Raw genomic sequence first — 13,640 nt, 5'->3', positions numbered from 1 at the left:
TACCCATTACATCCAAACGGAGGAAAAGAGATCTCAAAGAACCCCAGGCAGCCAATCAAGTGGAGAAAGCTTCATCCAGGGCTAGACAAATCATGGGCTGTATCCGTAGAAGTTTCGTCAGCCGTAAGCCCGAGGTCATAATGCTGTTGTACAGATCCATGGTGAGACCCCATCTGGAATACTGTGTACAATTTTGGAGGCCGCATTATCAAAAAAGATGTGCGGAGAGTTGAGTCGGTTCAGTGAATGGCCACCAGGATGGTCTCAGGTCTCAAGGATCTCCCGTATGAGGAACGACTGGGTAAGTTGCAGCTGTACTCACTCGAGGAACGCAGAGAGAGGGGAGACATGATCGAGATGTTCAAATATGTCACGGGCCGTATCGAGGTGGAAGAGGATCTCTTTTTTCTTAAAGGACCCACGGCAACAAGAGGGCATCCGTTGAAAATCAGGGGTGGGAAATTTCATGGCGACATCAGAAAATATTTCTTCACCGAAAGGGTGGTTGATCGCTGGAATAATCTTCCACAACAGGTAATTGAGGCCAGCAACGTGCCAGATTTTAAGAAAAGATGGGATTGGCATGTGGGATCTCTTCATGGAGGTAGTTAGGGGGTGGGCCACTAGTGTGGGCAGGCTAGATGGGCTGAGTCCTTTTCTGCCATCACGTTCTATGTTTCTATGTTTAATTAGGTGTCCGTTTGAATTTAACCTCCGTTTGAATTTAACAATTTTTAAATTTAATTTTAAATATTTTATGTTATTTTTGTAAGTCAAATTTGAACTTATTTATCAGACTCCATTTAATATCAATTTTCTCCCATACTCATGTAATAGATAGAGAGCAAGCAACCAGATCTAAGATAGATCCGTTAGCAGAGCAGTATATGGCAGACTTAACTAAGCAAAAATCAAGTGCTTGATTTTTGCTTAGTTAGGTCTGCCGTATCCTCATGTGTTGTACTGACTTGTCAGACAAAAGTGCATTTGTAATATCCTGCAATGTGTACCTTCTTACATTTACTCAATTTTAATGACTGCGTATGACCATCCATTAGGTATTCTGACACACTCCATCCATTAGGTATTCTGTCATGATATTATTTCTCTGTATATCTAGGTAAAGAACAAATGAGCTCTTGTAGATTCAAGTTGAGTCTAGTCAAACATATACTATACACCTGTGAAAGATTTTGCCTAAGGGCATTCGCATACTGTGATCAACAATGAAAATTAGAAAGGAAGCCAAATTATATTGCAGTGACATCTGTCCCTCCATCTGGTTTGCTATCCATACACAGCTAAAACTAATTCTCAGATTACACTGATGGTTTTGTTTTATGTATAATCAAGAAACGCTAGCAATGCCAAAATAATCACAAATACTTCACTTTCCATGCATAAGAAGTGTTTATTTCAGATATGATGCAAGGTATCCTGAAGCTTATTACAAAGATGCTCTAACCTAGTAAAAATCAATATTCATTAGATATTTCAGTGTGTAATGCAATAAACTATATACAGGAAGTAAAGAATATTCAAGATAAAATATACTTCTCCCTCCATATTCACAGTTTCAGCATTCGCGGTTTCGATTATTCACGGTTTTTAGCTTGCTGGCTCCTCCCCTCAAATTACATCAGCTTACATAGAGAAATCGATGATTCCAAGTGTTTACAGAGAAAATCGCTGATTCCCAGCACTTTGTTCACCATGTTTTGCCTCTCCTTCAGAAACAGGCCAGGTCTCCCACCATGTTATTCACGGTTTCACCATATTCACAATGGTTTTTAATAGAAACAGCAAATGACATATAAAAAAGTTATTCGTGGTTTTTCAGTATTTGCGGTTCTGTTAATCCCCTATCACAGCGAATATGGAGGGAGAAGTATAGAAATGTATGTATAAACAAAAAAAAAAAGTTGTTTTTTGGATTTTGGGGGGTATTCCATATATCCCCAACACGTACATTATGGTCAGTTAACTCTCAGAGATTGGTACTTCCTTCCCCCCAAAATTGCTCATTATGAATCAACTCGTAGTTCTGCTTTTTTCTTTTTATCTTCATCCTTATGGAACGACCTTCCACAAATTATTCAAGGTGAACCTTTGATTCCAAAATTTAATTCATGTTTTTAATTTGGCATTCAGTTTGATGTAATTTTTAGATTGTCAGTTGGCTTGAGAAGACTGCATTCAGGAGAACACATCAAAAAGAGGTTTGGGTTTGTTTGGGGGGTTTTCTCTTCATTATTTAAATTAGGTTTTTCCTATTGATAATGGCATTCTTTTCTTGTTTTAACTGATTTTATTATGTTTTGTAAGCCGCATTGATCTGTTAAAAATTGTGGGATATCAATTTAATAAACAAACATTTCCAGTTTGTTTTTTTTTTGGGGGGGGGAGGAGCGAAGGTAAACCAAAAGACGAGATTAAACAATTGATTGTTCCAGCTCAGAAGTTAGGGATGATAACATCAAAAGAAAGTAAATTCCTGATGGAAGAACATCTGAGAACACCAAAAATGTACTTTTGCCAAAGGTTCACAAAAAGTAAAACTGGTCCACTTGGACAACTTATACCAAGGAGTCATTTCTAGAACCATTATATACATTCCTAGATTATTTTCTTCAACCAGCAAAAACTCCAATCAAATATTTTCTAAAAAGATTCCTCTCATTTATTGTGAATTTTGGGAGATATAGATAATATCGATGAACAAGTATGATTAGCCACTTTGGATGTAGTACGCTTATATACTAAGATCCCACAGGAGGGAGCTTTAGAAATAATAAATATAACACTGGAAAAAAAGAAGACCAAATGAAAGAATATCTACCAATTTTTTGAATGATTTGGCAAAATTTGTAATGAAAGAAAGTTTTTTCTGGTTCACAGGCAATTATTATCAACAAATACAAGGAGTAGTGATGGGAGCTACTGTAGCTCTGTCAGTAGCAACCTGGAGAGATCTGAAGAAACGTTTGTATATCCATCAGAGAGATTTATTTCAGTACTCCTATGGAAGAGATTTTTAGATGATATTCTATTTATCTGGAAAGGTTCGGAAGAGACTTTAGTAGAACTTAGTAACTGGTTGAATACATGTGATCCTCACCTTCAATTTGTACTTCAGTATGATTTTTGCCAAATATAATTTCTGGATGTGCTAATAATGAAGCAAGGTTCTGAACTATATACTAGTTTATACAGAAAACCAACTAAGAGGAATACGCTATTAAAATTCCATAGCTCCCACCCATATTCATTACGTTATAATTTACCTGTAGGCCAATTTTTAAGACTGAGAAGAATATGTTCTACTATGGAGTTCTTCCAAGATGAAGCAAAGCATCTACAGCAAAGACGTTTAGAAAGAAACTATCCGAATTACAAGAAAAGAATGAACAAGAGGATAAATGAGTATGTGTTTTGCCTTATGAGAAGGTGGCACAACAACTTAAGCAGTTAATCCTCAAATATTGGCATATTTTACAACTTTTTCAGATGAGTTTGCAACACCTCCAACAATAGCATATCAAAGGAATAAGAATGTAGGTGAATTGGTGGCCAAAGGTAGATATGCCCATTTAAGGAAAAAGAAGATTAAGCACGTTGACGTGAAATATGGGTCATTCCAATGGTGTGAGACTACCATAGAAGGACACAAATAGAAAATGTCTGGGGCAGAAAAGATCTCAATTAGAATATCTACTAATTGTAAAAGTAAGAATGTGATTTATATTATAAAATGTACATGTAATTTAATTTACGTTGACAGAAGCTCTAGGCCAATACATATTTGATCAAACAAACATAAATTGAGAATTTTGACAGAGACTATGCAAGAAGCCCCATTAGTTCAGCACTGGCATGACAAGAATCATTGCTGGAATGATATTAAATGATGAGAAATAGATCAGTTAACTGAAGAATGGGAGGGTGGTAACTATGAGCGTATGTCAAATTATAGTGAACAAAGATGGATTTTCACATTAGATACCGAGCGGCTGAAGGGATTAAATCTTGAAATCGAATGAATGACACTAATTTGAACAAATATTTTTTGAGGGCTAGGGTAATAAATAGATAATGATAATAAACAAGTTAAATTCCATAAGCTAGTGGCTGACCAATGGGGGTTAACAAAGTAATGTGAGAAGATCAATGGAGAGTTAGAGACCAATTAGAAAATACACTCCTAAGGATGTCACAATGAAGTTTCAATAAAGGAGTTAAAAAAACACTGCCGCCATCTTGTCAAAGTAACGGACAGACTTGATGGTAGAGTACAGTGTAAAATGGTATGGATTAATATACTCTACTAAATATTGGCACTAAACATAAGAACATAAGAATTGCCGCTGCTGGGTCAGACCAGTGGTCTATTGTGCCCAGCAGTTCACTCACGCGGCGGCCCCCCCAGGTCAATGACCAATGCTCTAAATGAGTCCAGCCTCACCTGCGTACGTTCTAGTTTAGCAGGAACTTGGCCAACTTTGTCTTGAATCCCCGGAGGGTGTTTTCCCCTATAACAGACTCCGGAAGAGTTCCAGTTTTCTATCACTCTCTGGGTGAAGAAGAACTTACTTACGTTTGTACGGAATCTATCCCCTTTCAACTTTAGAGAGTGCTCTATCGTTCTCCCTACCTTGGAAAGGGTGAACAATATGTCTTTATCTGCTAAGTCTATTCCCTTCAGTATTTTGAATGTTTCGATCATGTTCTCTCTCAGTCTCCTCTTTTCAAGGGAGAAGAGGCCCAGTTTCTCCAATCTCTCACTGTACAGCAACTCCTCCAGTCCCTTAACCATTTTAGTCGCTCTTCTCTGGACCTTTCGAGTAGTACCATGTCCTTCTTCATGTATGGCGACCACTGCTGGATGCAGTACTCCAGGTGAGGGCGCACCATGGCCCGGTACAGCGGCATGATAACCTTCTCCAATCTGTTTGTGATCCCCTTCTTTATCATTCCTAGCATTCTGTTTGCCCTTTTTGCTGCTATCGCGCATTGCGCAGACAGCTTCATCGACTTGTCGATCAGAACTCCCAAGTCTTTTTCCTGGGAGGTCTTTCCAAGTACCGCCCCGGACATCCTGTATTCGTGCATGATATTTTTGTTACCGACATGCATCACTTTACACTTATTCATGTTGAACCTCATTTGCCATGTCGATGACCATTTCTCAAGCTTGATTATGGTCACGTTGCAGATCTTCGCAATCCCCCTGTGTCCTCACTACTATGAATAACTTTGTATCGTTCGCAAATTTAATCACCTCACTTGTCGTACCAATGTCCAGATCATTTATAAAATTGTTGAAGAGCTTCCTCTTCTTGGGGGGGAGGTGAGAGAGGCAATGGAACACGACTGTATGGGTGGTTCTTTGGAATGGGACAATAAAGTGAAGGGAGAGCTCAGAAATTCTCTGGAAGCCATGGCGGTGGTTCGAAGGAAAGATTAATTATATGGGGTGGGATGAATTGGATTCATTGTACTGAAACGGCCACATTGAAACAGCCACAATGAACTGGCCATAATGAAATAGCCATGATAAACTGTCCTAGTCCAACCTAGCTCTGTCTACAAATATGCCCCTTACAGTTTCAAAAGAGAAAAACATCCAAATTGTTATTTTTGAAATACATTTTGTAGACAGTTTTACATAGGGGTACCATTTGGCTCCAGAAAAGGGAGGGCAAATTGAGACATCTAGGTGTTACTTTCATTCCTTTCAATGGATATCATAATCCATTCTCCTTTTTCTGAAGTAAGATGGTTACCCTAGTTTTTTTATGCTGTTTGTCTGAAGTGCATCTAAAAAGGGGGCATATTTTTGTCAGGATTAGGACTGACTTTTGATCTGGACATTTTTCTGCAATTATGGAACATTGCAGAAAGCGTCCAGGGCCAAACTTGGACCTTTGAGGCTAGACCTGTTTCAATAATGAATAGGTGCCCAAAAAGGTGGCCAAACTGACCAGATGACCATTGGAGGCATGAAGACATGCCCCCCACTTTACTCCCATAATGGTCAATGACCCTCTCCTACATCCTCCCCCCTCAAAAAAAAAAAAAAAAAAAAAAAAAGATGTGAAGGAAACAGTACATACATAAGAACATAAGAATTGATGCTGCTGGGTCAGACCAGTGGTCCATCGTGCCCAGCAGAACGCTCACGCGGAGGCCCTCAGGTCAAAGACCAGTGCTCTAAATGAGTCCAGCCTCACCTGCGTACGTCCCAGTTTAGCAGGAACTTGTCCAACTTTGTCTTGAATCCGTGGAGGGTGTTTTCCCCTATAACAGACTCCGAAAGAGCGTTCCAGTTTTCTACCACTCTCCGGAAGAGTGTTCCAGTTTTCTACCACACTCAGATGTTCTGGGCAGTCCTATTGGAGCAGCAAGCAGGTCTCTGGAGTAGCCTGATGGCCAGTGCAGTTGACTGCAGAGAAGGGGACCGAGGCCCGTATCTCACTCAAACTAGTATGCTTGTAGTGGAAAGTATGAGCCCACCAGAACCCTACTGTACTGACATATAAGTGACACCTGCAGACATAAGGGCTATTGGGGAGGTATACAGTTAGGTAGAGTAGGTTATGGGTGAGTTTTGGAAAAATCACCATACAATACAAGGGGGTTATGATTAAATGCGTTCCTGGGACCTTGTATATGAAGTTCACTGCAATGCCACTTCAGGTGCTCCATTGCTCTGCCTTTGTGGCCAGTATGCTAAGAATTCTGCTCCTCCTATATCTCAGTGGTTGCTTTGGATTTTTTTTTTTGTATTTTTCATTTGGATGTTCCTCCCCCCCAAAAAAAAAAATAAATAAATAAATAAAAGGCTCAAAAAGAAATGCACTGAGGAATGCCTAGCGATACCTAACTAAAATCCATGTGCAACCCAAACTATGTTAATTAGCTTAAATGGCATAGTAATTGACCGCGCCACTGAAGTTAATTGACAAAATAAAAAAATTAACTATGAGTTCCACACAGTCATATGCACTGAAACCCCCAACTGTGTCAAAAAACCATTGCTTTGCCGGCCTTGTGAGCAGGTGCATTGTCTTGGAAAGAGAACTCCTTTCTGCAGCTTCCCTCTCCCTTTTTCTTTCAGTACCTCCTTTAATCGGCATAGCAAGTTAAAGTAGTATTCTGCAATAACTGTTTGGCCTCTTGGAAGATAGTCATTACAACACCTTCCTGATCCCAAAACACAATGTGACTATGGCCTTTCCTTTTCTTGAATTTCCTTGGCCTTGGAGAACCTGAGTGCTGCCATTGCATGGACTGTTGTTTTGTCTCAGGATCATAGTGGTGTAATCATGTTTCATCAACAGTAACTAGTCATTCCAAAAAGTTGGCATCAGTTCGCTGAAATTGCTTCAAAATCAACTTGGAAGTGTCCATTCAACGTTGTTTCTCGTCAGCATTCAAACATTTGGGTATCCACTTGGCTGACAGCTTCTGCTTGTGGATTATACTGTACACCAAACACATTCCCTGGATATCTGTAGTGTTTCAGCAATTGTTTTAGCCAATATTTGCCAATCTGCCCAAATCAAGTCATGGACATGGTCAACAATTTCAAGAATTAATAACACTGAGGCCTCCGAGATCTTGCTGTATCTTTGGTCTCAAAATCTCTTTGCTGATAGTTTGCATATCACTTATTGACTGTATGATAGGCATTTGTCACTCAACATTTGCATTATACATTCATAGATTTTCTTGGGCGCTTTCTTCTGCAGGAATAGGAATTTAATGATGGCTCGGAATTTCACTCTTGAAAATTCCACGCGTTTCGTTGACATGGTTCAATCAATGATCTGAAACAATGTCAAATAACCAGCATTACAATTCTGCAAATTGGCACTTTACAGAATAAAATAATATTCTTTTCAGCTACAGAGGTAAAAGAACATTGAAAATTTAGGACGTTAGTTGAACTGAGAAATGTTCAGCACCCCCTCTTATGTGCTTTGCCACAATACACTTAACTGTCATAACTGTGATTTATGTTGAACATCCAACACAAGGAGGATGACTCCGAAAATGTGAGATTCCCTTATTTTCCCCCACTTCTTTGTTTTCTTCCCTATACTAATTTGTAGTTCCTCCCTCTATTTCCCTCTCGTTGAAAGTATGTCAGTGATTCCCCAAATAATCGTCTTGTCTCCCCCATTTTTTTTTAACTGTTCATTGCTTTGTAATCTTTGAAAAAGCAATTTTATCAAACCTTAAATAAACTTGAACCTTGAAACATAAAGGACCTGAGGTGAAAGTTATTTAGGACTGTCACTGAATAAGAAACAAACGAAATACGATCATGGCTGAGCAGACGGTGTACAGAAGACTGAAAAGAGGAAAAGCAGGAAATAATGGGCTTAAAAGTGATTTGAGGCCCACTCAGCTCCTTAATCCTTTTCAGACATGCAAAGTGACCCGGAATCAGGAAAAGGTGACTTGAGCTTGCATGAGCCATTATGTCAATGCAAACGAAGAACAATAAGCCATACAATAGTGGTCCATGTTACAAATTCTATACCTCCTCATTTGCATGTTGGCCGAGATATTTGTGTTGGTTCCATAAAATCAATAAGGAAAATGTAGACCCCCTTCCTCTAGCATAAAATCTATTTTGTGTTTCTGTAAACTATTGAGTCAGTTTCTTAAACTGGCCTCTGGGAATTTTCTAAGGCTGAGGAGAATGCCTATTATAGCGTTCTGGTAAATGGACTTGGCACGTGCTAACACAGGACTTTCACATGCACTAAGAAAGGGTTACCAGATGTATGGATGGCTGTTCATAGGGTCGCCAGATTTTCCAATGGGAAAATCTAGACCCCCTAGACCCGATACCAGGCCCACTTCCACCCTGTAATGCCCTAATCCCACCCCCGGTCCCGCCCTAGCCCCGCCAAGTCCATGCATGCGTGGATGCCATGTGATGTCATGTGCGCGTGATGTTATTGCGTGGCATCAACGCCTGCGCGGACTTCTTCCATGTCCGGCACATCTCGCAGAGGTTTCAGGGGGGGTCCAGGAGGAATGAGGAGGCAGTGGGGGTCACCCACAGGTGGGAGTCACATCAGGTACCAGTGGTCTGGGGTCAAGAGCTCCTGCTGCGAACTGCTGGAGATTCATTTGGCATTGACTGGAGGTGCAGGAAAGACCCCGGCTCCGCCTGAGATCAGGGTTGGATCTGGAGGACATTCACACACCAGAACCCGCAGTGGGACCGTGATTTGACATAGCTCCCACATATGGTTGACCCCCCCCCACTGCCATGAGGTACCACATCCTGCAGTTGGGGGGAGAGAAGGAGAGGAGAGAAGACTCAGTTTGTGTGGGGGGTCACTCAGGATAGGATGGGGCCATGTGTCCTTTTAAAAAAAAAAAAAATATGGTAAACCCTACCAGCAGCTCACCCATGCCCCTCCCCTGGCCACACCCCCTTTTGAAAATCACACAATAATATTTACATGTACACCACTTTGTTGAATATGCTTAGAAAGTTGGGGGGGGGGGGTATTAGATGCCTTAAAATCAGGCCAATCTAGTAATTTGTTCCCAAATTTGGAAGATGACTTCCATACCAAAATCAGCACATGTTAAATGTGATAATGTGATGTATTAGCACATGTTTAACTCAGACAGTTTACTTTTTTTTTTACCATACTGTCTTTTAGCCAATGAGTGACTGCCATTTAAAACGTTTGCATGCAAAAAAAAAACCAAAACCAAAACCCAAAACACTTTACATATTTCATTTTGCAAAAAAATATAGCTACATCTCTTGGCGTTGTAAGTAAACTTCGATACTTCAACTGTTTGCCATGTTTTTCTCATACATAGAAATAATCATGCAATAGGTTCTTAAAACTTACCTCTTTCACATGATCTCCCAAGGTAGCCTGTCCCAGAACAGTCACAGACATATCTGTTCCACCCATCCCTGCAGATCCCGTTGTTTTTGCAAGGGTTGCTTAAGCATGGCTTTGCAGTTTCCTTGGAACAAGAAGGCTTCACACCAGCTGTGCTTTGGATTTCAGCCATTTGTCGAATATCTTTGCTTTGCCCATCAATAAACAAGTCTCTAATGCATCCAACATATCCATAATTCAGAAGTGCAGTCCAAACTTCCGTTGGAAAGATCAGGCCTGCTTTATTTTCCGGTAGGCCCCCCAAATATAAGTCATCATCAAGATCTAGGATTTCACTTTCCCCAGGGGCAGTGTAAGGTGAACGCTGTGTGTTGACAGAAATGGTACCTATTGTGGGAAAAAAAAAAAAAAAATGTCAATAAAATAGTTTTTCATTTATAAATATTACATTGCTATTTGTAGCAAGCAGTGCCTTTAAATGGCAGAGCAAAGTGATTTCATATCATGTTGCAGAGTATAAAACTGCCCTATTGTAAAGATTAAATTTAAGAAATACCTAAGAAACTACTTTCAGAAGCCAACATGGGAATAATGTTTTTAAAAAAAAAAAGTTTGTTAAAATAATTAAATAATAATAATTAAATATATAAATGGGAGGGAGGGAGGGAGGGAGGGAGGGAGGGAGAGGGAGAAGGGAAGGGGGTGATAATGGGGGATTATGGTTTGTCAAATAAAATATTTGGAGGAATGATAGTATATTATGATAATATGTTATAGATTATATGGATTGGAATTTTAAAATATGTGAATTTATTTGTAAGAAATATATTTATGTATTATATGAATGTATTTTTATTTTGTTCCTTCAATAAAAATGTTTGAACATAAAATAACTATTGAAACAGGCAACAGTTTGGCAGCGATAGAACAGAAAATATAAAGCACAGTAATCCCTTCTGAGGCTTCAAGATGCTGCAGAAACAAAAGGACAAAACAACCGGAAACAGAAGTTTGATTCAAATTTGTACCACGTAAGATCCAATATACACTGAAATCTCCAGAGATACCAAGGGCTCCTTTCACAAAGGTACGCTAGCATTTTTATCACGCGCTACCCGAAAAACTGCCACCTGCTCAAGAGGAGGCGGTAGCGGCTAGCGCGCGTGGCATTTTAGCGTGCGCTATTCCGCGCGTTAAGGCCCTAACACACCTTTGTAAAAGGAGCCCCAAGTCTCACCCATTAAGAGTGCGCCACACTCATTTGAAAGCTTTCTCGCTCCCATGCTCTTTGGGACAGGTTCTATAAGTGGCACCCAGACGGCAGTGACTAAACTAATGGAAGCGCTTCTTAAGCAGAGGATACTGAGATTTCTACTACTGCTATTTATTATTTCTGTAGGAAAACCAGATTCATGCAGCGCTATACATTAAACAGATTTCTAGAATCGAGGCAGCATGGTTTTATAAGGCATGGGTCTTGTCAGACAAATCTTATTGATTTTTTCACTGGGTAACCAAACAGTTATATACGGGAAGGGCATTTGATTTATTTAAATCCCATCCTGCCAAACGAGCTCAGAACAGGTTACAAGGTTGACATACTTCGACAATGGATTATGAGTTTAAATGTGCACAGTTGTCTTAGGTTGATATAGAAAGTCAAGTTGGACTTGACTTGGAATTTAGCAAAGCTTTTGACTCTGTGCCACACAGGTGATTGATAAATAAACTGAGTGCATTCGGTAGCATTCAATATGGGCCCTAAAATGACGAACTGGATTAAAAGCTGGTTAATTGGAAGGAAACAAAGGGTTAATGGAGTTAGCTCAGAGGAAAAGGATGTTATTAGTGGACTGCCGCGGGGATCTGTCCTTGGGCCAGCTCTATTTAACATCTTTGTGAGTGATATAGCAGAAGGACTGTCTGGCAAAGTTTGCCTTTTGCAGATGATACCAAGCTCTATAACAGGGTAGATACCCCGGAGGGTTTGGATAATACGAGGTGGGATCTGGCAAAGCTTGACAAATGGTCTGGTGACTGGCAATTAAGATTTAATGCTAAGAAATGAAAGGTCATGCACTTGGGCTGCAAAAACACAGGAGAATGGTAAAGTATAGGAGGCAAAGTACTTCTGTGTACAGAAGAAGAGTGAGACTTGGGGGTGATTCTTCAGTCAATATACTTCTTCTTACATCGAGCTCACTGGACTCCATATAAACGTTGCAAATTCTCACACAAAGTCTCTAATTTATGTTGGTCCTGTGGGCTATCAGTGGGAACGCTATCTCACATGATATTTCAATGCACGCACCTCACAATTTACTGGGATAAGGTTTGGCATACCATCACATCCATATTGAAGATCCACGAACCGTTACATCTTAAAATTATTGTCCTTGGTTAACAGGGCCTTGCGCAATCTCTCTCAGAACCAAACGCTCACCAAACCAAACGCTATTATTATTTTTGGCTATCAAGAACATACTGCAGGGTCTCAGGGTGGCAAAATAGGTAGAAAAGAGGTGGGTCAAAACCAGGAAGATACTTAGGTGCATAAGGAAAGGAATGGCCAGTAGGAAAAGGGAGGTGATATGTCTCTGGTGAGGCCCCATTTGGAATACTGTGTACAGTTTTGGACACCACACTTTCCAAATGATATAAATAGGATGGAGTCGGTCCAGAGGGCTGCTACAAAATTGTTTAGTAGTCTTTCTCATAAATCGTATGGGGACAGACTTAGAGACCTTAATTTGTATACTCTGGAAAAAAGACGGGAGGGAAGGGATATACGTAATAGAGACATTTAAATATCTCTATGAAATTAATGTATAGGCGGTGAGTCTTTTACAAAGGAAGGAAAGCTCCAGAAGGAGAGGACTTAGGATGAAGATATGTGCGATAGGCTCAGAAATATTCTAAGGAAATACTTCTTTACAGAAAGGATGATAGATCTGTGGAATAGTCTCCTGGTATAGGTAGTGGATACAAAGACTGTGTCTGAATTCAAGAAAGCATGGGACAGGCACGTATGATCTCTTAGGGAGAGGAGATAGTGGATGCTGCGGATGAGCAGACTGGGTGGGCCATTCGGCCTTTATCTGCCATCGCGTTTCTATGTTTTTAGATTGGGAATGTCTGGCCGAGCTCCGCATGGAACTCAAATTGGTAAATTAACTTAATTGGCATGATAACTGTCCACACCATCAAATTAATTAAAAAAAAAAAATGTAAAAAACTATTTGAGTTCCATGTGGAACTCAGCGGGACACCGAGCAATGCCTACAATAAGACACCTAGTGGCTCTTATCCATACCTATCCACAAAGTAGGCTTGTTTGGGGATGGAGAGTAGATGTGGTATAACTTAGATGTCGATAGGCATGTATGTTAAGCATCAGGAAATTAGGCCAGAAAAACCCTGGCTTAATATACTAACACTAGGATGCCTACGAACGCCTAAGTTGAGTTAGGCACAGCTAGCCATGATTCTATAATGGCGCTTTGTAGTTGATTAATAACTATACCGAAAGGCACCTAGGAGCTAGGTACCGCTAGATCAGGCCCTCTAAGTCCTATTTCTCACTCATCAGAGCTTCAGTATCAGGGCACTGATTTTGATCCCTGCTTTCATGAGCGGGAAGCCTTGGAGAAGTAAACTAAGAGGTCCATCAGTAGGAATATATCTGAACACACCTTCCTACCTACTGCTTCATCATGCCCTGCCGCTTCTCCCTCTATTGCTGGCCAGCCCTAG

General features: G+C 40.2%; 1 protein-coding gene across 1 annotated transcript in view; it reads right to left on the bottom strand.

The window, feature by feature from the left end:
• The window catches only part of NRXN1 (neurexin 1), a 1,819,236-nt gene that overhangs the window by 1,056,394 nt on the left and 749,202 nt on the right, over nt 1-13,640 (bottom strand). Inside the window, 1 exon segment of the mRNA XM_033938516.1 lies at nt 9,891-10,274. Within this exon segment, the coding sequence (XP_033794407.1) occupies nt 9,891-10,274 (384 nt within the window).

This window comes from Geotrypetes seraphini, chromosome 3, assembly GCF_902459505.1.
Source record: "Geotrypetes seraphini chromosome 3, aGeoSer1.1, whole genome shotgun sequence".
In the NCBI taxonomy this organism is placed as follows: domain Eukaryota; kingdom Metazoa; phylum Chordata; class Amphibia; order Gymnophiona; family Dermophiidae; genus Geotrypetes; species Geotrypetes seraphini.
The sequence above is the reverse complement of the archived record's forward strand: the minus strand, read 5'-3'. Positions and strand labels throughout refer to the sequence as shown.